The sequence below is a fragment of the Myotis brandtii genome, unplaced genomic scaffold (genome assembly GCF_000412655.1).
Source record: "Myotis brandtii unplaced genomic scaffold, ASM41265v1 scaffold191, whole genome shotgun sequence".
Classification (NCBI taxonomy): domain Eukaryota; kingdom Metazoa; phylum Chordata; class Mammalia; order Chiroptera; family Vespertilionidae; genus Myotis; species Myotis brandtii.
In genome coordinates, this window is record NW_005357115.1 from 7,207,074 (window position 1) to 7,233,680 (window position 26,607).

Genomic DNA, 26,607 nt, shown 5'->3' on the forward strand with positions numbered 1-26,607 from the left:
GGCAAGCCCCCACCGCCCCAGTGTCTGTGTCCATTGGTTATGCTAATGTGCATGCATACAAGTCCTTTGGTTGCTCTCTATCCCCTCCCTCCCCTGCCTAGCTGATTTTTTAAACAAAATTTTGATTGTGCCATTTGTATAAGTGTATGGTTTATTAGATATTTCTTAAGGGCTGTTGTATTGCCCAAGGGTTCTTTTATTTTTGTGGGCCTCAAATACCATAAGAACTGGGCATTTTTAGCATAGATAGTATCTAAACAATTTTCTAAGAGTATTACTCTGTTAAGATTTTTTTACCTTTGGGAATATTTTTTAAAAGCTTTATGTGAACATAATTTTAAATATCCATGAAAATTTAGTTTATATATATATGTCTATATATATATATATTTTAATATATATTTTTATTTATTTCAGAGAGGAAAGGAGAGATAGAAACATCAATGATGAGAGAGAATCATTGATCGGCTGCCTCGTGCATGCCCCCTACTGGGGATCGAGCCCACAACCTGGGCATATGCCCTTGACTGGAATCGAACCTGGGACCCTTAAATCCCCAGGACGACGCTCAATCCACTGAGCCAAACCAGCTTGGGCTAGTTTATATATTTTTAAAATACTTGTTAATACATATATATTTTAGCAATATCTTGCATGTAGTATGAAAATTTAAGGTGGGTTAATAATTTGTTAGATATTGTCACTTTATATTTGTCAGTATTACAGTTTTCCTTTTCTTACAGCTCTTCTCAAAGTAATTTAAAATATTTCTTGTAAAATAGGTTATTCAGAGAGGAGGAATTCTGATCACAGAAAGAAAAAGAGCTGACTTTTCCACAAAAGATATTTATCAAGACCTTAACCGGTTGTTGAAAGGCAAAAAGGGAGAACAGGTGAATAGTGCTGTCTTGCCAGAAATGGAGAATCAGGTATGTGAATTACAATGTGAATTTGTCCTAATTTTAATAGTGACTTTTTAAGAAGGCTACTTCTGTCACATATATCTCAAACCTAAACTGTGGGTCACAGATATTAAGCTTATTTTTATGATGAAGCTTGAGAAAAACTCAAGGAAATGACTAGAAAATTTTAAACATAACCTTAAACATAATTCTATAATATTTACATAAATATCTCTGGGACAAGAAAGAGTTTTATTGGATTCATGTGAAAGAGCCTGATTACTGTCACTTAAGTGTGTGAAAAAGCTTATTGACTAGAGGGGGGAAAAGACCTATCAAAGCTTTATAATTTACAAGCTGTAGAATCATTTATAAATTACTTCTGAGAGGCAGTTTCATTACATGCTAAATAAGGTTAAAAATACCAGCCTTTAAGGATTGTTATGGAGATTAGAAAGTACAGGGGTGAAAATATATACAGCACAAAATAATTGCATAATAAAAATTACATTTAAACAAGTTGGCTCAAAAATTGGCACTAGTTATAATGTTTTCAGTGGTAGAACTGAATATGCATAATAATGTAATTTATGGCATTTTCAGTGGTTAAAGTTTATCTTACTGTTCAACTCTTTGAGGTGGATACGGCTTGGGAAAGGTATTTTTATGGTAAAATATTGGAAGCTCTTGACAAGATGTTTGTGGAGTAAAATGAAGTAAAATGGAAAATTCTGTTGTATCTTTAAATAAGACAGAACAAACTTTGTAATTTTCAAAGTAGATTTCAAACTCGAACGACCTGAGACTGTTATGACTACCATGATTTTGCAGTGATTATCAGATAATAGTTTGGTCCTTATAAACTAAGTTTACCCTTTTTACCTTTTTTTGGTGACATAATCAAAAGCCAGTATGGATGAGCAATAATTTCAATATTAGAGAAACTTATCTCTCTGTTGAAAATATGAAGAAGCTTTTAGGGTACAAGAAACTTTTTATCTGTGTCTTCTGGTGACAGGAGATTCTTGTGGCAACCTTATACATTTGTTAGAGTTTGGCAAGGGCAGAAAGATAACTATGTTATCAATTAGGAAAAATATGTTCATTTATAATGAATCTAGTATCAAGTATATTTCAATAAGTAGAATTTGTCGTTGGGCTATCATTTGCTCTGCTGAACTTCTTATTTTATGTTCAGTACCGTTACACCTTGGAGATATTGCAGGTTCAGTTTAGACCACCACATAAAGTGAATATGTGAAAAAGTGACTCACACATTTTTTTGTTTCCCATTGCTTATAAAAGTTATGTTTACACTATAGTCTATTAAGTGCACTATACTCTATATAGAGTATAGTTTACACTATACTCTAGTCTATTATACCTAAAAATAGCACATACCTTAATTAAAATATACTTTATTGCTAACATGCAATATTGCTATTATTTGAGCCTGCAGGGAGTTGTAATCTTTTTGCTGGTGGAGGGTCTTGCTTTGATTTTGATTGCTGCTAACTGTGGCTGTTGAAATTTCTTAAAATAAGAACACAATGAAGTTTGCCACATTGATTCACTTTTTCTTTCATTAATGATTTCTCTGTACCTTGCAATACTATCTGATAGCACTTTACCCCCAGTAGAACTTCTTTCAAAATTGGAGTCCTTTGCTGTCATTTTAACAGTCTTCCCAGCATCTTCACCAGGAGTAGGTTCCATCTCAAGAAACCATTTTGTTTGCTCATAGGTAAGAATCAATTCCTCATCTGTTAAAAGTTTCATCATGAGATTGCAGCAATTCAGTCACATCTTCAGGCTCCACTTCTAATTCTAGTTCTGTTATTTCCACCACATCAGCAATTACTTCCTCCACTGAAGTCTTGAACTTTTCAGTCATCTTTGAGTTTGAGTCATCCTTCCAAACTCCTGTTAATGTTTATTTTCACCTTTTCCCATGAATTAGGAATGTTCTTAATGATATTTAGAATAGTGAGTCCTTTCCAGAAGGCTTTAAATGTACTTTGCCTAAATCCATCACAGGAATCACTATTAATGGCAGCTATAGCGTTATGAACTGTATTTCTTAAATAATAAGACTTGAGAGTTGAAAATATTCTTTAATCTGTAGGCTGCAGAATGAATGTTGTGTTAGGCATAAAAACAACATCAGTCTAATCAGTATACGGCCATCAGAGCTCTTGGGTGATGGAGGCGCATTGTCAGTGAAAAAAAAAAAAAATATATATATTTTAATGTTTTTATTGATTTCAGAGAGAAAGGGAGAGAGAGGGATTGATAAAAGCATCAATGATGAGAGAGAATCATTGATCAGCTGCCTCCGGCATGCCCCCTACTGGGGATTGAGCCCGCAACCTGGGCATATGCTCTCAACTGGAATTCAATATACGGCCATCAGAGCTCTTGGGTGATGAGGCGCATTGTCAGTGGGGAAAATATATATATTTTAATGTTTTTATTGATTTTAGAGAGAAAGGGAGAGAGAGGGATTGATAAAAGCATCAATGATGAGAGAGAATCATTGATCAGCTGCCTCCGGCATGCCCCCTACTGGGGATTGAGCCCGCAACCTGGGCATATGCTCTCAACTGGAACGGAACCTGGGACCCTTCAGTCTGCAGACTGACACTCTACCACTGAGCCAAACCGGCTAGGGCAGCAGTAATATTTTGAAACGAATCTTTTTTTCCCCTGAGCAATAAGTCCCAACAGTGAGCTTAAAATATTCAGTACGGGTGTGCTGTCATCCAGGCTTTGTTGTTCCATTTTTAGAGCACAGGCAGAGTAGATTCAGCATAATCGGCCCTAGATTTTCAGAATGGTGAATGAGCATAGGCTTCAACTTAGTCACCAGCTGCATTAGCCCCTAACGGGAATCAGTGTGTCCTTTGAAGCTTTGAGGCCAGGCATTGACTTCTCTCTAGCTATGAAAGTCTTAGATGGGATCTTTTCCCAATATAAGGCTGTTTCATCTACATTGAAAATGTGGTGTTTAGTGTAGTTACCTTCATTCATTATCTTACCTAGATCTATTGGAGAACTTGCTGTAGCTTCTACAGTAGCACTCTGTACCTTGCGATTTTATTGTTACAGAGAGAGCTTCTTTCCTTAAATCTCATAAACCAACCTCTGTAGGCTTCAGGCTTCTGCAGCTTCTTCACCTCTCAGCCTTCATAGAATTCAAGAGTTAGGGCCTTGCTCTGGATTAAGCTTTGGCTTAAGGACGTGACTGGTTTACTCTTCTATCTGGACTACTAAAACTTTCTCCATATTTGCAAAAAGTCTTTGCTTTTTAAAAATCATTCATTTAAAAGCATTCATTTAAAGTATTCACTGGAGTAGTACTTTCAATTTTCTTCAAGAACTTTTCCTTTGCATTCACTACTTGGCTTACCTGTTTGGCACAAGAAGACTAGCTTTCGGCCTTTCTTGGCTTCTGACATGCCTTCATCATTAAGCTTAATCATTTCTAGCTTTTGATTTAAAGTGAGAGACAGGGGACCCTTCCTTTCACTTGAACACATAGAGGCCATTGTAGGATTATTAATTGTCTTGATTTCAGTTTTGTTATGTCTCAGGAAAGAGAGAGGCCTGAGGAGAGGGAGACCAGAGGAACAGCTGGTTGGTGCAGCAGTCAGAATATATATAATAATTTATTTAAACTTCTTATTTAAATATACATATAAGGAGTATATGAACTTCAGTCATTACCGCCACCCAGGGTAAGCTGGTTCTTACCTCTGACTGTAGATTAGTTTGGCCTGTTTTTGTTGTTTATGTAAATGGAATCATATAGTTATATATGCTCTTTGTGTCTGGTTTCTTTCATTCAGTATTATGTTTGTGAGATTTATTCATATTGCATGTAGTTGCAGATTGTTTGTGCCTATATTGTGTGTAGTATTCCTTAGGGTGAACATTGAACATGCCAGACTTTACCCAGTTTGCTCTTAATGAGCATTTGAGTATTTTCTATTTTTGGCTGTTATGAACAGTGCTACTATTATAGTATATTTTCATTTTCTAAAAATCATTTTCTAATATTAAGAGATTTATTTAAACTTTTATTTTCTTAGTTTGGATTGGGAAGAAACACCAAGGAAAATGATGTGCTTGAAAATTTTTTTTCCCATTGCCTTTAAAAAATATCTCTAGAATTCTAGTGATGACAATCTTTTATATTCTTAATCTTAGGTTGCAGTTGCATCATTGTCTGCAGTTATCAAGTTTTTAGAACTCTTGTCAGATGATTCAAACTTCGGACAGTTTGAACTGACTACTTTTGACTTTCACCAGTACATGAAATTGGATATTGCAGCAGTCAGAGCCCTTAACCTTTTCCAGGTAAATAAAATAATACATGGATTGAAAACATTGAAAGATATGCCCTGGCCATGAGGCTCAGTTGGTTGAGTGTCATCCCATGCACCCAGAATTTGCAGGTTCTATTTCTGGTCAGTGCACTTGCCCAGGTTTTGGGATCAATCCCCAGTAGAGGGCGTGCAGGAGGCAGCTGATCGGTGTTTCTCTATGAATGTTTCTCTCTCCCTTTCCCTTTTCTCTCTAAAACACAATAAGAATGCATATTTAAAAAGACCACATTGAATGGTAAAATTCATAGACACATAACAATAGTATGGTGAGTACTATAGGGAAAGGGGGTGGGGAAGGTAGAAGACGGGTAAAGGAGGATAAGTGGTGATGGAACAAGAATTGTGGTGGTGAAAACACAATACAATATACAGATGACTATTAAAAAAGAAGTCTCACTCAATAAGAATGCATATTAAAAAAGACCACATTGAATGGTAAAATTCATAGACACATAACAATAGTATGGTGAGTACTATAGGGAAAGTGGGTGGGGAAGGTAGAAGACGGGTAAAGGAGGATAAGTGGTGATGGAACAAGAATTGTGGTGGTGAAAACACAATACAATATACAGATGACTATTAAAAAAGAAGTCTCAAAATAAGAACCATTGAATGGTTATAAATGTTTCCTCTCACATACCCTGAGGAATCTTTCTTTTTTGTTAATCCTCACCCCAGGATATTTTTCTGTTGATATTTAGAGAGTGGAAAGGAGGAGGAGGAGGAGAGAGAAAGAGAAAGAGAAACATCAATGTAAGAGAGGCAAATCAATTGGTTGCCTCCACATGCGCCCCGAGTGGGGCACATGATTGATCCTGCAACCGAGGTGTGTGCCCTTGACTGGAATTGAACCTGTGGCCTGCGATGCTCTGTTCACTGAGTCAGCCTGGCTAGGGTGTGAAGAATCTTTCTAAGGAGCTTAAATATTTTGAAATATTATTATACTTGAATAAGTAGTTTTGCATTAGTATACACACCTTCCTGCCCTTCCCCCTGCTCCCTCCAAGCACACTGTTCCCTGACCCTGGCCTGCTCGGACCTCACCCTTGAATTACTATATTTGTCTAGTTGTAAGTTATATAAACAGTATTTGCCCTGACTTTATACATAATTTTTAATATAGTTTTTTAAAAATTACATATTAATAAGTTTTATGTCTAAAACTGCAGTAAATACAAAGCGGTTTTGGTTTGGGTAATACACAGCAGAAAATACAGATTAACGGGTTGAAAATTTGACTTTAGGAAGAACTTTTGTGCAGATTTCTTATTTAATATTTGAAGAATATTAAATGTTCTTGGTTCTCAAAATTATTTTTCATGGCATAGTAAGATTTTTCACTAATGAGAATGCCATTCTTTTTCATTTTTTGTTTACTAGGGTTCTGTTGAAGATACCACTGGCTCTCAGTCTCTGGCTGCATTGCTGAATAAGTGCAAAACCCCACAAGGACAAAGACTGGTTAACCAGTGGATTAAGCAGCCTCTCATGGATAAGAACAGAATAGAAGAGAGGTATCTGACTAACTTTGAGTGGCATTCAGTTACTCCATTTGATTATACCCCTTATCCTTATATGCAATTTTTTTTAGCATCCAGCTTCATGGAGAACTAAATAGTAATAATAGAATGATAATTATTTAGATTGATTAAATAATGTATTTTCTTAATTATGTTTTTCTCACTGTAAAGTGAAATTTTATTGGAGAGATGGTATGGATAGTGTTTCAGAGCATGAACTTGGGAGCTAGAGTACCTTGTTTCAAATTATGGCTTTGCCACTTTTTAGCTGTTATCTTGGGCAAGTTATTCAACCTCAGTGTCACAGTTTCTTTAGCTTTAAAGTGAAGCAATAACATACCAAATTCATAGGGTTGTTTTGAGGATTTGGTGAGTCAATATGTATAAAGTACTTTGAAAAAGGTCTGGCATATAGAAAGTATTTGATTATTCTAGAAAGGACTAAGTCTAAAAATATATTTCAGATAATTTTTTAAATTGAGGATATAAAAGAAAATTATATAATCATTCTACCCTAATACAATTAGCAATTTGAGTATATTTTATTTTTCTTTTGTTTTAGGTAATCATTTTAAAACTTTTAAATGAAGTATAATATACATAAAAGCACAAATCTTAAGTGTGCTTGATGAATTTTCACAAAGTAGATACATTGGTGTAACAACACATAAGTCAAGAAACAACATAACTAGCATCCCAGAAACTTCCCTGGATTCTCCTTCTAGTTACTACCCCTCCTTAGTCCAAGAGTAATAATCACTGTCCTGGCCTCACAGTTTAATTAGTTTTGCCTGTTTTTGAACTCTGTATGTATGAATAGAATCATTTTATATAGTCAATTCTTAAGTTAGCAGGTTTTTTTTAATTGATTTTTTTTTTTTAAGAGAGAGAGACATTGATTTGTTTTTCCACTTATTTATGTATTCATTGGTTGATTCTTGTTATGTGCTCTGACCAGGGATGGAACCTGAAACCCTGGCGCATCGAGAGACCACCCCAACCAACTGAACCACCTGGCCAGGGCTGTTTGCTAGCCTTTTTGTTTTTATTTTATATTTTTATTGATTTCAGAGAGAGGAAAGGAGGGGGAGAGAGAGGTGGAAACATCAATGATGAGAGAAAATCATTGATCAGCTGCCTCTTGCACGCCCCATCCTGGGGATTAAGCCCACAACCCCGGCCTGTGCCCCGACCAGGAATTGAACTATGACCTCCTGGTTCATAGGTTAGTGGAGAGAGAGGTGGAAACATCAATGATGAAAGAAAATCATTGATCAACTGCCTCTTGCACGCCCCATCCTGGGGATTAAGTCCACAACCCAGGCCTGTGCCCCGACCAGGAATTAAACTATGACCTCCTGGTTAATAGGTTGACGCTCAACCACTGAGCTACCGCTGGGCTCCATTTTTAAATTTTTCGTGAACACTTTTTATATATAAAATTTAATATGATTAATGTAGCAGTCTTAGTAGAAACATAAGCTACAAATAAAAGTATGACTCCTGTAAATTTAGAGATGGTGGTGGTGCTTATGTGATACGATACTATATTATGTTTTTTGAGGCAGTGTACTTAAAGGGTCCCTAGTTTCCTACCAGGTTATATTATCCTTTTATGCAAGGATATGTTTAATTAGAATTAATATTCTGTGCAGACAGAGATCTGGAGGTCATACAGTGAGTGCAGTTTCTTTGAAATAGTGAAGCACTGCTCGGGCTTCTGAAGAACAAGGAGGACTTCCAGTTCATTGCTTCCCAGCCACTGTTGCCTCCACTTCTAAAACAAGTTTAGTGGAGACTCCTTTATTCTGGTCTCTGGGCTAATCTGCTAGCTCCTTTGTGTTTTATTTGCCTCCTAATCCAGCCTGCACAGCAAAGGCATTTCTCTTCCCAGTGCTTTCTTGGGGACCATAGAATTTCTTGCCCTAATGGGCCTTTGTCATACTGACCTCTCCTCAGCTTTCTTTTTCAATTAAAAGTTGCTGGAGAAAGTCACCCAATGTTGATTGGATCCATTGTACTTTCAAGCTATCTAGCTTTCATTGCCACCTGGTATTACTTTTATTACATGACTCAATACACTGACCAATCCAAATTGTTTTTACCTTCCCTGAAAGCCTTCAGCTGCCTCCTTCCTCTAAGTAAATAATGTCCACTTTAATCCTTCCAATCTCAAAATGTATCTGTATTTTCAGTTTTTCACTTCGAGGCTCTTTCTCAGAAGAAGAAATAACGCCTTTGCTTTCCAAAGCCAAGGGCCTTTCCACTTTACCTGTAGTGATAATTTTGTCCTATTCCTTCTCTGCTTTGGTTTTCTTTCAGTGGATCCTTTGCTTCTCTTCTTTCAAGTTTCTGCTGTTGCCTCTCTTTCCCTCTCTCCCAAGTATTTTCCCCAGAATCCTATCTCTATAAATCCCAACTGTTCAGAATATTGGCAAATGAAATACTTCAGAATGAAGTTTCCCAGCTCTCATGGGAATTCCTTGCTTTCTTATCCATATCACATTTCATTGCCTTTTGTATATCATTGTTACTCAGCACTAACTGAAAGATGGAACATGTCCTTGTCCTCCACTAGATTGAATATTCCTTGAAAGCATTTCTCTTTTTTCTTGCCATACTCTGTCTTCTTCTATCTTAGGCCTATCAGAATATTTGTTAGTTAATGTATCAAATAAGTGGTTCTTCTTGCATTAAACTATGTGAAGAAAAGATAAAGAAGAGACTCAAAACTTATCATTGCTGTTCTTTAGGTACCAGATTTGTTCTTAGCCATGTAAATATGCTGTAATGAACTTCCAGTCTTGTTTGGTTTTTTTAAATCTACTTTTTAAAAAAAATATATTTTATTGAATTTTTACAGAGAGCAAGGGAGAGGGATAGAGAGTTAGAAACATCAATGAGCGAGAAACATCGATCAGCTGCCTCCTGCACACCCCTTACTGGGGATGTGCCCGCAGCCAAGGTACATGCCCTTGACCGGAATCGAACCCAGGACCCTTCAGTCCACAGGCCGACATCCACTGAGCCAAACCGTTTAGGGCTCCAGTCATGTTTTTACAATGAAAAATCAGAAATGCTACTTAATGAGAAAGGACAGACTGTTGATTTTCAAAATACCAAAAATTCCATGAGTTAATCTGTTGGAATTTTAGAAGTTAGGTGACCCTAAAACATTATCTTGTATTTCAGTCAATTTGAAAATTAATGTAGCGAGTTGTGTACAGCTGAATAATTTTATTGAGTAGGGTTGACAGATATACTTATGCTATGCCAACAGTAACTTCGGTACTTCTAAAATTGTGATGTAAAAATGGCATTGTCATGGAAGCAGTCAGTAGAGCAATCACTAAAAAAAAAAGTCTGTTAGCCAGAACATAAACTGACACTGTAATTAATTTTGAAGTGTCATACTGAATAGACTTGTGAAACTAGCAATTTATTAGGCTTTTAATGATACCTGAACCAAAGACTGAGTGGGCTGTGTATGTTGCCTTATCCTGTGTGTTTTAGAAGCTTTTCCTTTCCTTGAGTTTTACTTCTTAATACTCTTTAAAAATTATTTTTTATTGATTTTTAGAAAGAGAAGGAAGAGGGAAATTTTTCTGGAGCAGTAAGTGCCTGAATTATTCTCAATGTTTGTTTATAGCTTCAGTGACTGGGTCATAATACAAATTTGGTAGCAGATTATTTTCCCACTAATTTGGCATTTGCCACAACAAGTGTATCTGCTACCTAGGTACTATCTTGACTCTCTATAGAGTTTTAGTTATTTTTCTGTTTATTTTCATCTTTTAAAAAGTGAATTTTTAGTCAAGTTCCTTTAAACCAGTGGTACCTGGTGCAATTTTTCCCTCCAGGGGACATTTGGCAGTACCTAGAGACATTTTTGGTCGTCACTCTGGAGACAGTATAGTGTGTAGAAGCCAGGGATGCTGTTAAACACCACAGAACAGCCCCTTACCACAAATAATGAGAATATTGCTGTGGTTGCAAAATCCTGCTTTAAATATATACAACTAGAGGCCCAATGCACAAAATTTGTGCAAGGGGCTCAGCCCTTGCAGCCCCAGCTTCTTCCGGAAGGTTGTCCAGACAGTCGTTCTGCTGTTCGGTCTAATTAGCATATTAGCTTTTTATTATATAGGATTATGTCATTCTGGGGGCAGCACAATTTTCCCTTATATAATACTAGAGGCCTGGTGCACAAAATTCGTGCACTGGCGGGGGGAGGGTGTCCCTCAGCCCAGCCTGCGCCCTCTCACAGTCTGGGAGCCCTCAGGGGATGTCCAACTGACGAATTAGGCCCACTCCCCTAAGCTGTCAGTCGGACATCCTTAGCACTGCTGCGGAGGCGGGAGAGGCTCCCGCCACCGCCACTGCGCTCACCAGCCGTGAAAACTTCTGCCTGCCAGCCTGATCACCCCCTAACCACTCCCCTGCCAGCCTAACTGCTCCCCTGCTGGTCCAATTGCCCCCAACTGCCCTCCCCTGCCATCCATCTTGTGGCGGCCATCTTGTGCAATGGCGTGATGGTCAATTTGCATATTACCTCTTTATTATAGGATATTGGATAAACATTTTGATGATGCAGGAATTATAAATGCTGATGGAGAGATAGTAAATAGTTAAAAGATTTAGAAAGCTAATTTGTTTCCTTACCCCATCCTTGCGTAAGCCACTGTGGGTTAATTTACTGCTCATATAGTTTACAAATGTAAGGAACAGGTTGCTCATCTGATAGCCTTCTGACTTTGGGTCATTTGCTGCTCCCATGGCTATTTCCCTTACCATTTAAAAAATATATTTTTTAAATTGATTTTTAAAAAGAGAGGAAGGGGAGGTGAGAGAAAGAGAGAGAGAGAAACATTGATGTGAGAAATATCGATCAGATGCCTCCTGCACACCACCCCACTGGGCATTGAGCCCCAAACCCTAAAACCTCTTAGTGCACAGTAGGATGTCCAGCCAACAGCCCCACTGGCCAGGGCCATTTTCCCTACCTTTGATTATTAAAATTTACCTCTCAGCTATTAACTTCAGTAACATCTACAACACTGTTGTCAAACTGCAAATTGTGACCAGTAGTGGGTTGTGAAATTAGTGTAGTGGGTGATAACCAGCATTTTTGAGAAGTCAAATACGATAGAAAAATAACACTGGATCACATATAGTAAGTGTTGTTTTGTGACAACTATTATAATTATGTAGGGAAGTGAAATTCCTTTTTTCTACTATCATCCTAGGTTATCTGGCTGGGGCCCTGTGGATTGGACTGACAAAAGACAGATTAACGAGCAAAACAAAAGCTTATGTTTACACATGGGAACACTCAGAGATGAATAATAACAGGGTTGGTTAGAACTTGGGCTTACTAGTATATGACATTTTAGCAAAGGAACAAAAAAATTTTAAAGAAGTGACAAGATTGAGTTTCTACAGCTGTAAATTGTGGGAAGGCAACTATTTGAGAAGCTAATAGTAAAGTTTGTTAGGTAGGTTCCTCTGGTGCCATCTCCAGATGCGTCTAAAGTCATCTAAGGTGATTAACTTTTGTCCTTCCTGGTACAGAAGGAAGGAGGTGAAGGGAACCTTTATAGATTTACTAGAGGCCTGGTGCACGAAATTCGTGCACTTGGGAGGGGGCGGGGCGCCCTCAGCCCAGTCTGCTCCCTCTAGCAGTCCGGGAGCCCCATGATTGATTGCCCCACAGAGGGAGGCCCCACCCACCAGCTGCAGCGCAGTCAGCCGTGTAGCCTGGGCCTCTCTCTTTGGGGCAATCGATTGCAGAGCCCCCCAATTGATCGCCACTCCGGCCGGTAGCCTGGGCCTCCATCTGCGGGGCAATCGTGTGGCGATGGCCCCCCGACCAATCGCATTGCACCTGCCTTGGCTGGCCTGGTGCCAGTGCGTGTCATAGTATGGTTGTCCGGACGGTCGTTCTGCTGTTCGGCCGTTTGGTCGATTTGCATATTATGCTTTTATTATTATAGATGTCCTGCTTTTATGCAAATAAGTAGAAGACAGAGAGCTTTTCTTTTTTTTCTGCTTCTTAGTTGTTTTTAGCTCAAAATAGTTCTTATGCCAGAGTGGCATATTTTGAAATGGCATATTCTGCTCCCTACAGAATCTATGCATACATGTGCTGGGTCATGATGTGAAAATAATCCTTCCTGTAGATTACAGTGAAAAAAATGGAAAGCCACTGATTCCAAAAATTTGCAAAAGCAATATGAGCTGCATGTTTTATAGTTATTAAAACAAGCTAAGATTTTATTTATTAACTTTGGGAAGAAACAAACATATTTCAGTTATTTTTTACAGAGAGGAAGGGAGAGGGATAGAGAGCTAGAAACATCGATGAGAGAGAAACATCGATCAGCTGCCTCCCACTAGGGATGTGCCCGCAACCAAGGTACATGCCCCTGACCGGAATCGAACCTGGGACCCTTGAGTCCGCAGGCTGATGCTCTATCCACTGATCCAAAATGGTTAGGGCCATATTTCAGTTTTTTAATTAGAAAATTTTACCTTTGTTTTGTCAGGTAATTTTAGAATGCATTTTGAAAATTTATAAAATTTCTGATAGAATAAATACTGGTTTTGGCAACCTTCTTGAATTTTAAATCTCTTTCATTTAAGATTATTGTCACCCTTTGAGAGGGCATGGAGGGATCTGGAAAGTATTAGGCTAAATGAAATAAGCCAGTCAAAGAAAGACAAGTATCACATAATCTCACTGATATGTGGAATCTAATGAATAAAATAAACATGAACAAAATAGATCTAGAGCCATAGAAGCATGGAACAGACTGTCAAATCTCAGAGGGAAGGCAGGGACAGGTGGGTGGGTGGGAAGAGATCAACCAAAGAACTTATGTGCATAACCCATGGACACAGACAGTAGGGTGATGAAGGCCTGGGGCAGGCTAGAAGAGGTCAATGGGAGGAAAAGGGCTATATGTAAAGCTTTCAACAATAAAGATTTAAAATAAAATAATTATTTACATGTGCAGTATGTGTCAGTAACAGTAATATCCCAATAATGAAATTCTTATTTTTAAGAAATGCCAGTTTGATGAAAGTTAAACAAATTGGGTATATTTTATTATCTTACTAGTATACTATTCAACTAAACATTAGTTTGGTTAACAATTCATTAGAAATTCTTTACATTACAGTGTTAACAGAGCCTTCCATCTTCCATAAAAAGCTGATATTTCAGAATAAATTCAAACTCCTCATATGGAGTTTTTGAGTTCATTTAGTTGAAACTTCTATATATTGTTGACAAATTTTAATTCTATACTAAAATATTTACAATTAATACTAATGTAATTTATTTCAGATTAAATTTAGTGGAAGCTTTTGTAGAAGATGCAGAATTGAGACAGTGTTTACAAGAAGATTTACTTCGTCGATTCCCAGATCTTAACCGACTTGCCAAGAAATTTCAAAGACAAGCAGCAAATTTACAAGATTGTTACCGACTCTATCAGGGTATAAATCAACTCCCTAATGTTATACAGGCTCTGGAAAACTATAAAGGTAACAAAATGATTTTGTTTTTGTTTTCCTTCACTCTTGATAAACTTAGCAAATGTGTTGTCCTTATATAGCGAATGTGGTTCTGGTAACTCTAAATTTTTCTAATTATAGGTTTACATTGACCTATAGCTCGTTACAGAAGTCATGAGACAACTTAGAATTTTTGCTTTTTAGAAATGAATGCTAGGGTTACTGGGTTTATTAATAGGCCTATTGCACCAACAGTGGCCGTTGAACAGGGCACAGTTGCTAAAGAAGACACATAGGACCCAAATCTACAGTTTGCCTACAGGAAAAGGATTCAGTCTAACAGTAGCACTAAAGTAAAGACATGCATTACAGCCTGAAGCCTTCATAGCAAGGGGGCCAGAGAGGTCATGTGCAGGTTCCCAGTGTCCTTGAAAAAGGTTTGTGGTGAATTACACTTTTTTTCTCAGATCAGGTATCACCAATGTGTACAGGGACCTTAAAATGGAGTCTTGGCTGGACTTCTAAATACTTATTTTATTGGCCTCATGTACATATTCCTGTCCTGTATCTAGCTTCTCCAGCAGAGCCTCCTCTGAGGTGCTCACTGACACCAGGTGCAAGTCATCAGTCACAGTAAACAGTGCTGGCAAGATGAACTGACCACCTGAATATCCTCTGAGCAGTGATTACAACACCACACAATTAGTATGTTTCATGCCTTCACCAGGGGTTATTTCCATGATTTGAAGAAAGCAGCACAGTGTATTTCCAGTTCTGCTGGAATTAACCTTACTGGCACACTTGTGAAAAAAGTTGATAAAGGGTCTTCTGCTCTCAAATAGGTGAAGTCAAAGTGAAGTTTTCAGAATAAAGTGAGCAAAGTCACATGTAGTTAATAATGATAGTATTGGATAAAATCATCTGCTCTTCCAAGCATAGTTTTTAAGTGAACATAGGTTTCTACAGCAAATCCTATCTAATAAAGAGGTAATATGCTAATTGACCCTCATGCCGTCACAAAATGGCGGCACCCACAGCCAATAAGGAGGGAATGTGCTAATTGGCTGCCACACCCTCAAAGATGGCGACGCCCAGTCCCCTCAGCCCTACCGGGGTGGCAGGCGCACGGCAAGGCTAGGCCCTACCCCAGGTGGGCCTGGCCGCTCTGCGTATCTGCCTCTGGAGTCCCCCAGTCCCCTCAGCCCCCCAGCTGCCCAGGGCCGGCCTGAGGTGTAGGCAAGCCTCGGATGGCAGCTGCCCAGCCACCCAGGGCCGCCCGAGGCTCAGGTAACCAGGGTCAGCTGAGGCTTGAGCTGCCGGCAGTAGCAGCAGCAGAAGTGTGATGGGGTGTCCCCTTCCCCTGATCACCAGGTCGCCTCCCACCCCTGAGGGCTCCTGGACTGTGAGGGGGGGCAGGCCGGTCTGAGGGCCCCCCCCCTCTAGTGCATGAATTTTCATGCACCGGAGGTCGCCTCCCACCCCTTGAGGGCTCCGGACTGTGAGGGGGGGCAGGCCGGTCTGGAGGGCCCCCCCCTCTAGTGCATGAATTTTCATGCACCGGGACTCTAGTATATATTATTAATTAAAGAGTCTTATGTCTAATATATAAAGCATTTTAAGTTTCAAGGTTAAAAATCAACATCTCTTACAACTATTAAAACAAACCTTTCAATATTATGAGAAAGCTTTATTCTTTTGCAAATAGAATTAAACAATTTTATGATGACAGGATACAAAATAAGTATAGATTTAGTGATATTTTAATGTTATTCCTGAAAAAATAAAAATTCAGAGACAGCAGAGGGCAGCAACAGTGTAGAAAGTTCATTTTCATAGTTGCATTAGAACTGGCTGCATGCAGAAATGTAATAGAATATATTGGTGAGATAAACATGTATATAATACTAATTATTAGTTGCCATAATTTAACCTCTATTGTTTGAAATTACTTTAGAAATTATTCATTCTTTGTAATTAATTGTTAGCTAACATCTATTATTTTAAAGTACGGGAAATTACTATGCGGGAACTTCTTTAAAAGGTTTGTGTACCTCCCTGGCATTTTGTTTTTTTTTTATTCTGTTAATACATTATTAAAACTAGAATTTCTTGGCCATATTATGCCTTTTTTCTTTTTCTTTTTAAATTTTTTTTATTGCTTTGGAAGGGAGAGGGAGAGAGAAACATCGATTGGCTGCCTCCTGCATGCTCCCCACCAGGGATTGAGCCTATAACGTGGGCATGTGCTCTGTCTGGGGTGCATGGGAGGATGTTCCACCAACTGAACCACAGCAGCCAGGGCTTATTTAATCTCTTTTAATTGGAACATTGTAGTATTACTAATGGAAATTAGGGATATAAGGTACGTTAGAGATACTTCATTTTAATGACTTGAGTTACTAAGTCTATTTAAAAAATGCAGTTTAGCTCTAACTGGTTTGGCTCAGTGGATAGAGTGTCGGCCTGGGGACTGAAGGGTCCCAGGTTCGATTCTGGTCAAGGGCATGTACCTTGGTTGCGGGCATATCCCCAGTAGGAGGCATGCAGGAGGCAGCTGATCGATGTTTCTCTCTCATTGATGTTTCTAACTCTCTATCCCTCTCCCTTCCTCTCTGTAAAAAAATCAATAAAATATATTTTTTTAAAATGCAGTTTTTTAAGTTATAATTAATGTCACATCTCTGCATCTCTAGTACTCCTCAGGAGGGAGACAGGCGGGAAAGGCCGTGTTTTATTAGTAGGAAGCTTTGGGTGCCAGATTTCTCCCTTTCTATAAAATAAGTACTAAACAGTGCCCTAGTTGGTTCGGCTCAGTGGATGGAGCATCAGCCTGCGAACTGAAGGGTCCTGGCTTTGATTCCGGTCAAGGGCACATGCCTGGGTTGCGGGCTTGATCCCTATTAGGGGACATGCTGGAGGCAGCCAATTAGTGATTCTCATCATTGATGTTTCTATCTCTCATTCCCTCTCCCTTCCTCTCTGAAATCAATAAAGATATATTAAAGAAAAAAAAAGTACTAAACAATTAGACTAACTGGGTAAATAGTAACTTTGGAGACCTGCTGTGCTCTTTGTGCTTTTGGATTAAATGATGCTCATTATCTCAGTCAAATTTTTATGATCTGTAGTTTGTACTTTTAAAAATAGGACTTTCGTTTATATATTTTTTTATTTCTTTTAGGAAAACACCAGACATTGTTGTTGGCAGTTTTTGTGAATCCTCTTGTTGATCTTCGGTCTGATTTCTCCAAGTTTCAGGAAATGATAGAAACAACTTTAGATATGGATCAGGTATGCAATATGCTCTTTAATTCAAGCAGCATAATATTTTTGAAAAGCAAAGGCATAGCTACCCTTTTCCAGATTTCTCCCTTTAGTCTTTAATTTTGGCACTTCTGTGAGGCTCCTTTGAGATAGTTGACGTAAGATTAAAACACATTGTATGCGGGAAACGTATTTATACGTTTTACGTTGACTGGTAGTAAGTAGAGCTCGGGATACGTATTAATAAGTTTTTTATAGACTAGCGGTAGAATGCGGGTAACGTATAAATACGTAAACTAAAGTTATCGTAATTTTACTGAACGTTGCCATTTGCGCAAAAAAATTAGCAAAAATGGCCCGCGCCACGCGCCACCTGTTAGCGCGCGATAAAAACTACCCGCAAACAATGTATTAAGTGATGGGAAAAAGTTTGTGGGTTTTAAAAAAAAATAATTATTTCAGTGGATGAAAATTAAGATTAAAAGAGGAAATGAAGCCCTAACCGGTTTGGCTCAATGGACAGAGCGTCGGCCTGCGGACTCGAGGGTCCCAGGTTCGATTCCGGTCAAGGGCGTGTACCTTGGTTGTGGGCACATACCCAGTGGGGAGTGTGCAGGAGGCAGCTGATTGATGTTTCTCTCTCATCGATGTTTCTAACTCTCTATCCTTCTCCCTTCCTCTCTGTAAGAAATCAATAAAATATATTTTTTTTAAAAAAAAAAGAGGAAATGAATATTGGGTAAAGGAAACCTCACAAACAAAAGATTTCACATATGCAAGCTGAGTTTTATTAACTCCAAGAGAGAAGGAAAATTATAGTCATTTAGTTCTTTTTCTGGAGATTTCTTCTATTCTTTCATTTGTGACATGTTTCTTTGTCTCCACATTTGACTGCTTCCTTGTGTTTGTTTCTATGAGGTAGAGCTGCTTTGTCTCCTGGAATTGGTAGAGTGGCCTTGTGTAGTAAGGTGTCCTGTAGGGCCCAGTGGCTCAGCCTCCCCAATCACCTGAGCTGCGCACTCTGTGTACCCCTGTGTGGGCTGTGTGCACAGTCTTGTAGTTGAGCCTTGATTGCTGTTGGCGTCAGTGGGAGGAATTGACCTCTGGGCCAATCGGCTGTGAGGATCAGCTGCTGTGCAGGAGACACCCCTGTGGAGCAGTACTTGCTTCAGTGGGGCTTTGGTGCTCACTGAGACTGCCCCTTGAGTGCGTCACTCATGGATGTGTAGCATTTGTAATCTGGTATGGAAAGAAGCTGTCTACCAGGTGCACTGGCTGGGGCCTCCCAGGAGGTGCAAAGTCAGCCACTTCCTGGGGCCACCCAGCAGGAGCTATAGAGAGATCTGCAGATGGCTGCTACTGTGTTGGGCTTGGAAGTGCCCAGGTGAGTCCAAGCTGTCTTGTGCCTCTTATTGATAGATAGGGGGCATGCTGATGCCAGCTGCTGCTTGTTGGCAAGATTTTAGGAAAGTCAGAAGCCTGAGCCAGGACAGGCCATTCATATAGAAAAACCATTGCAAACATCTTGAGTGAGGCTGCAAATCGGATGGGGCGGGGTCTCAGGGAATCACCAGGGTAGAGTGAACTGTGTGAGCCAGGCTAATGGAAACTCAGATATGGCTGCCAGTCAGCTCTGAGACGGGAGGTCTCAGCATAGGAACAGTTACCCCTCCAAGCACCCCTGTCTGGGAGATAGCTGCCCCTGAGTTCTTGCTCTGATGCCAGACAATCCAATTCCTCCCCATATGTCCCTGGATCCTCCCCTGCCCTCCTAGCTGTTGCCCCAGCCCTGAAGCTCAGAGAGGGAGTCAGTGTAAATTCATGTGCTGGCCCTTTAAGAGGAACTGCCTGGGTCTCCAGCAGCCTCCGTGTCACTCAGCCACAATCCCTGCTGGTTTTTACAGCCCGAAGTTACAGGAGCTTCTCTGCTCTGGAACCCTGGGCTGGGGGTCTGGTGTGGGCTGGGACCCCTTGGTCCTCATGGGAGGCCTCCACAGCCAAGATACCCCTCCTAATTGAAAAAAATGCCACATGTGGGTGTCAGACCAAGCCTGTTTCCACTCCTCCACCCCTCCTACCAGTCTCCGGTAGGACTTTCATTCAGTCAGATTTCAGGCGGTTCTGAATGATGGTTGTTCTGTATTTTTATTGTAATTTTGATGTGGTGTGGGAGGTGGTGAGTGCCAACCATTTTGGTTCTCCTCAGATGTACAAACTTTTAGATCAGTGGAAGGCAGAAATACTGTTTCAGAGACATTTGGATGCAAATCATTACCATCCCTCTGTAGCTAAGGATGTGGCCTTTGATTGGACTGAGTTGGATATTTGTAAACATTACTTTAAATGAAATCTTCTGAAGGTGTAGTTCTTGATGGTGAACAAAAATTCTGAGTAAAATAGGGAGGTGGGAAGGCAAGAATTGAGCTTTTCACTGTCACTGCAGCTGCGCACACTTGAAGGATCCCAGAAGCAAGGCAAATGCTGCCCTTTGTGGTCACCTTTGTTCTTTGAGCTTGCTATCTCCTTGCCTTAATATTGTGGGTCTCAAGCTAAGCATGTATCAGAGTCACCTGATGGGCTTATTAAAACACATGGCTGGACTCTGACCCCAGAATCAGATTCTTATAGGTCTGGGGTGAGGCTGGAGAATTTGTATTTTAAATATGTCCCCAAATGGTACTGCTTGTCTGGGGACTACTTGCTTAATAAACTACTAGTGCAATTGAGAAATGAGTATGTGACTTTCTTCACAACAGTTTGTAGCCTACCTGTAATGCTGTACTCTTGGACCATCATGGGCAATATCTGGCCAAAATTAGTTTGTATAGTTGAGAATGTTTAAGAGTTTCTTAAAATTTGTAGCCCCTCTATCAATGTACAGGTCCTTTATTAAAGATCCCCATGCAGGTATCTTTATTTTTTATTTATTTTAAAAAATATTTTTATTGATTTCAGAGAGGAAGGAAGAGGGTGAGAGAGATAGAAACATCAATGATGAGAGATAATCATTGATCAGCTGCCTTCTTCATGTCCCCCACTGGGGATTGAGCCTGCAACCTGGGCATGTGCCCTGACTGGGAATCGAACCGTGACCTCTTGCTTCATAGGTCGACGCTCAACCACTGAGCCATGCAGGCCAGGCTGTAGCTATCTTTATTTTTCTTTTTTAACATATTTTTTATTGATTTCAGAGAGGAAAGGAGAGGGAAAGAGAGAAATAGAAACATAAATGATGAGAGAATTATTGATCAGCTGCCTCCTGCACACCCCCTACTGGGGATTGAGCCTGCAACCCGGGCATGTGCTCTTGACTGGAATCAAACCTGGGACCCTTCAGTTCGTTGGCTGACGCCCTATCCACTGAGCCGAACCAACTAGGGCTGTAGCTATCTTTTTATCTGGGTTATCATATTCACACCTTCACAGCCTGCCCAAAAGATGTCCTACCTTTTAGGACCACCCTATTCCCCTCCCCACACTGAACAGTAAAAGCTGTATTCCTGCAATAAACAGTTTGTTTTCATTATGTGCAGTATATTAGCCACTACTGTGATAATTATAGCAGATAGCAGGATGATAAAATCTTGGATACTTTTACTTTATATTATGCCTTTTCATGTACTTCCTCCCTCCCTGCCTTCCTGTCATGCAGTATTTTGACTGTATAAATCCAACTGTTACCGGTGATGTTGGCAACTAAACAATGTTGGTGACAGAATGACAGCAGTTGTTACCGGTGATGTTGGAACTTGTCTTGAGTTTGGCAAAGAAAGAATTCAGAGCCAGGAACTCAAATTATGAGAGAAAGTTTATTTAGAAAGTTACAGAGGTAGTAGAAGTGAGCCAGCTGGAAAGTGTGGGCTTAGGAAACAAGTTACAGAGGCAGAAGGAGGTCCCTTGGAGCTTAGGAGAGAGAAAGGCAAAGGTAGAATAATTGGAGGGAATAAGGAGAGGGGAAAGGTGCAGGCATGCTCCTGGAAAGGAGAGTGCACTGCACACCCTGGATCATTCATCTTGAGGGTTTCAAAGGCTGGAGCTTTGGGGAGGATCTCAACAGAATATCTTCAGCTTTATACTGATGCACCACAATGAGATTTATTCCCTTACTTCATCTGTCCTTGGGTGTGATTGGCACACATGGCACTAATTGGATTTCTGCTGTTACCCTGAGTAGCATGATTTAGCTATTTACCCTCTGGTTGGGGAGGAGAAGTGTAAACCATTTACTCTTAAGTGTCCTTGGTTACAGAAGGTAGGATTTTGTGATTTACTAGATGGCTGTAAACTGCTTGGCCATTTAACTATCAGGGTCATTTTCCCTATTCCACTTGTCCTGGTTTACTAGTCTGTCTCATTCCCCCTCAGAGACTTCCATCCCTGAAATCATTCAGGAGTGATGGAGGAGGGGGGGGGGGGGGGGGTCTGTCTTTTGTAACTGCTTCCTGCTGGCAAAGGCCATGTTCCCTGCCTGTATAGGGTATGGAAGTCTCTCCCTGCCTGATCTAAGGGAGACAAGGGATCCAAGGCTAGAACAGAGAGGCTGTTAGCTGATTCTTCCAAAGTAGGGATAGGCTGGAATCCCTGAAGCATCATCATCTTGATATGGAATTCTTGTCTCCAGAACTAATTTTTTGATTTGTTCTATCTTTTGTGATTTTAATGGGTCCTCATTTGGTCCTAGGATGGCTATGTACCAGTAGCAATTTGTGCAACATTTCAAGTAAAAGCCCTGCAATACTTTGATGGAATCATTTAAGCAGTGATTGAGGCCAGGAAAACTACTGATGATTGGCCTAAGATAAACCAGGGGTGGAGATACTCAGAAGAGCACTACCCTATCAGGAAGGGGGAAGGAGGGAAACAACTGTTGTATACATCACCAGCTGTTGCCTGCTAAGATACTGTGCTGTAACTATAGGCTTTCATGTTTTATGATATGATTCTCTCTTTTAAATGAACAAGATTCCTAGTATATAATATCTTTATTCTCAGTTATAAACCTTTACACTTGTCTCAGGTCATAAGTGAACTCAGCCCTTCACTGTCGTTGTAGATATTTGTAATGAATTTAGCCATCTAAATTAGATGACTTAGAACTACTTTGGGAAACTCAAGAGGCTATCAGTTGCTTCATGTATCTTTTCTGAAAGCTTCACTCGTGTTTTTCAGCTGTGCACTTGAGAGTTCATGTGGTGAAGGGAACAGCCATTTACATGAATGGCTGAGTTAATTTTTTTTCTAGGCTTAGCTTTGTACATAATGCTTAAGGTATTTTTGTGGCTGCTTTCCATAAATCATATAGAAAGATTTTCTATTTTTGAAGTAAATGTAGATCAAAACCATCCCAAGACAAGGTTCAAAAAGAAGCAATGATTTTTCACAAAATATAAACATTTTCAGTTAGATCGGATGATTCAGTGAGAGTATTAAATTTTTAAACCTTTCTATACAGTATGTGGACCAAGTTATCTTTGAATATTAGTTTTCACATACACTTATTTATTTTATCTACTGTTGGAAAAGTAGTAATTTTAGATAAGTTTTTATTGAAAATACTGGGACAGAAAAATAAAATAAATTTTAAAAAATGCAATTGCATGATCCTGGTACAACATTATTGTATGAATATATGTAAGTTGTAAAGATAATGTATATAAATGCTTTAAAATGTTCTTGGGAACAAAAATAAAAAAGAAGGAAGTATTCATATTTTCCACCTAAAATTAACTCAAAAGGTGTCAACATTTTTGCTTATAGTTATCTGTACAAATAAAACACTATTGTAAAACTGTTGTCTATATAAAGCATTCAAATTATGCAGAAAGAAAGAAAGCTTAAAGTGTCTCCCACATCTATCACCCAGAAATAACTGAATTACTATTTAGTCTTTTCCTTTCTTTTTTTTTTTTTAATACCTTTTTATTGATTTCAGAAAGGAAGGGAGAGGGGGAGAGAGAGAAAAACATCAATGATGAGAGAGAATCATTGATTGGCTGCCTCCTGCATGCCCCCTACGGGGGATTGAGCCTGCAACCCGGGCATGTGCCCTTGGTCAGAATCGAACCTGGGACCCTTCAGTTTGCAGGCCAATGTTCTATCCACTGAGCCAAACCAGCTAGACCTAGTCTGTTTTCAAGTATGGGTAATATTGAGGGTTTTGGGGACAGGTTTTGAAATTTTGTGTTTTAGTTCCTTACAACAAAGTATTGTCCCACTCAAAATGCCAGTAGTGCCTCCATTGAGAGACAGCTAATGATCTTTTTATGGTTATATACAGACAGATGTATAAAAGAATTCAGCTTAATGTTTTTCAGTATAACAAAAAAAAATTTATGGAAGGAATTGTTGAGCTTCAAATGAATGATTTTCACCACAAGAGAGGAAAAATAACCTAAAAGATAGTTAAAGAAACTAAATTAGAAAAAAAATATGAAGAGATAGGCAATTTCTTTCAATGACATGTTTCAATTTTGGACAGTATTAATGCCCTGCTGTGAAAGTTGAGCACTAAGCACTGTCTTATGTGCCTCTCTAAGAGCCTCATACTTCTTGGTGTTTTGTTGTTGTTGTTGTCTTGTGTTTTTTGGTGTGTGTGTTTTTGTTGTTGTTGTCTTGGTTTTTACTTCTTGGTTTTTAATGGTTTTATTTTTACATTGTCCAGGTCTAAAATATGCACAATATGTCTGTAGGTAGAATTCCAATTTTCAGGGTTGTTTAATGTTTATATTTACATGTAAATGGTTTCATGCTCACCGTTAGTCCTTTTGCCATGGCTTCTTCATTTCTGGGTTTAAAATGTTTGATTTCTGCTTTGGCTGGTATGGCTCGGTTGGTTGGAGCATCCTCCCAATACACCAAAAGATGGCAGGTTCAATTTCGGTCAGGGCACATGCCCACGTTGCGGGTTCAATCTCTGGTTGGGGCACATGTGAAAGGCAACTGACTGATGTTTCTCGCTTGATGTTTCTCTTTCTCCCTCTAAGATAAAATAAAATAAAAAGTTTGATTTCACTTCGACTGATGTTTCTCACTTGATGTTTCTCTTTCCCCCTCTCTCTAAGATAAAATAAAATAAAAAGTTTGATTTCACTTTTATTGGGCTAGATTTGTTTCTCAGGTTAGGGTTTTTTGTTTTGTTTTGTTTTGTTTTAAAGAAAGGTTATAGGATATTATAGTCCTTGAGTTATTATTTCATGCTCAATAAGAGTATGTTTTTCAGCTTCATTCTTTTTTTTTTTAATGTATATTTTATTGCCCTAACCGGTTTGGCTCAGTGGATAGAGCATCGGCCTGGGGACTCAGGGGTCCCAGGTTCGATTCCACTCAAGGGCATGTACCTTGGTTGCGGGCATATACCCAGTGGGGAGTGTGCAGGAGGCAGCTGATCGATGTTTCTCTCTCATCGATGTTTCTGAAACATCGATCAGCTGCCTCCTGCACACCCCCCACTGAGGATGTGCCTGCAACCAAGGTACATGCCCTTGACTGGAATCGAACCCGGGACCCTTCAGTCCGCAGGCCGACACTCTATCCACTGAGCCAAACCGGTTAGGGCTTCAGCTTTATTCTTGAGCAAATCTTGATTATTTTATTTACAACTTTTCTAAATTTTGAGGGTGATACACACTGTTCTCTGGCATTCCATATTAATGAAGTTGATACTGTTATAATTAGCTAATTAATAACAATAGGAAAGGAGCAAAGGGAAGGCCAGACATTATAGGCATGTCATTTGGACAGCTTCACCCAAGTTGTAACTGCACTCCCCAGCAAACCACTGGCCTATTTTCTGCAAAACACTGGGGGAAGGGATCCAACAAAGAGAAGATAGACACATGCCCAGTAAAATTGATTTCAGAGAGGAAGGGAGAGGGAGACTTTGTGTAAGTCTGATATAATGGTATATTGCTTCTTTTTTAAATATATTTTTATTGATTTCAGAGAGGAAGGGGGAGAGAGAGCGAGAGATAGAAAGAAACATCAATGACGAGAGAGAATCATTGATCGGCTGCCTCCTGCACGCCCCCTACTGGGGATCAAGTCCATAACCCGGGCATGTGCCCTTGACCTAAATCGAACCCGGGACCCTTCAGTCTTCAGGCTGACGCTCTATCTACTGAGCCAAACCAGCTAGGGCTGGTGGTATATTTCATTATCCCAGATTGTTTGGGAGTGGTGAGTTATTGCTGAAGGGCACTTAATTTGGCATGTGGTCCTTAGAGTATTTATTTTAGTAAGTTAGAGCTCATTTACTTTTCCCTTGTTTCACTCGCATCTCCCTAGCAGCATGTTCAAAGCAGTATTCCCCCATCCAGGGAAGGAAAATGTAAGGATATTTAATTTAATTTTCTTGTCTCCAGATTTAGGATTATTAGTAAGAATTCTCAAGGTTTTTTTTGACTCACCATTGGGTTTCTGGAAGGTGGGGAAGAGGGTAGGAACTTGGCCTGCCTCTGCCTCACTTTTCTTAAATTAATTGGAGGAGGCAGTATCAGTTATCTGTCCACCATTATAGCATTACTTTTCCCCCCTGGAGTTATCATAAGCCTTGGTCCTTATTTCCAGATCATCTTCATTGTCTTTTTAAGTAATCATACAATATTTTATTGATGTACCATTATGCAAATACTTGATGTTTTATTATTTCTGGGGTTCACTGTAACAAATAAATCCGCACATATTTTATTCATTCATGTATTGTTTTGCTTCTGTTTATTATTTCCTTAATTTGAATTCCTACAAGTAGAATTGCTATGCCAAAGAGTATAACAAAAATCTCTGAGTCTTGTTGCATTGCTTTTTTTAAGGTTATACTAACTTATATTTTCACTAGAAATGAGTGCATTAATTGCACTGTAGCCTCATTAGTATTTGGTGGTGGGGTCTTTTTTTCTTTAAAACAAAGCTGTAGAATAATATCTTAAGGTTGCTTAAATATTCATTTTATCATTATGGCGCTTTACCATTTTCTTTTGGTTTTGTTTACTATCTATTTCCTCATCCATGAGTTGTATG

General features: G+C 39.3%; 1 protein-coding gene across 1 annotated transcript in view; it reads left to right on the forward strand.

The window, feature by feature from the left end:
- The window catches only part of MSH2 (mutS homolog 2), a 56,998-nt gene that overhangs the window by 15,580 nt on the left and 14,811 nt on the right, over positions 1 to 26,607 (forward strand). Inside the window, exons 4-8 of the mRNA XM_005864805.2 lie at positions 783 to 929; positions 5,112 to 5,261; positions 6,671 to 6,804; positions 14,159 to 14,358; positions 17,510 to 17,619. Coding sequence (XP_005864867.1) covers positions 783 to 929; positions 5,112 to 5,261; positions 6,671 to 6,804; positions 14,159 to 14,358; positions 17,510 to 17,619 — 741 coding nt within the window. The remainder of the gene's footprint in view (positions 1 to 782; positions 930 to 5,111; positions 5,262 to 6,670; positions 6,805 to 14,158; positions 14,359 to 17,509; positions 17,620 to 26,607) is intronic.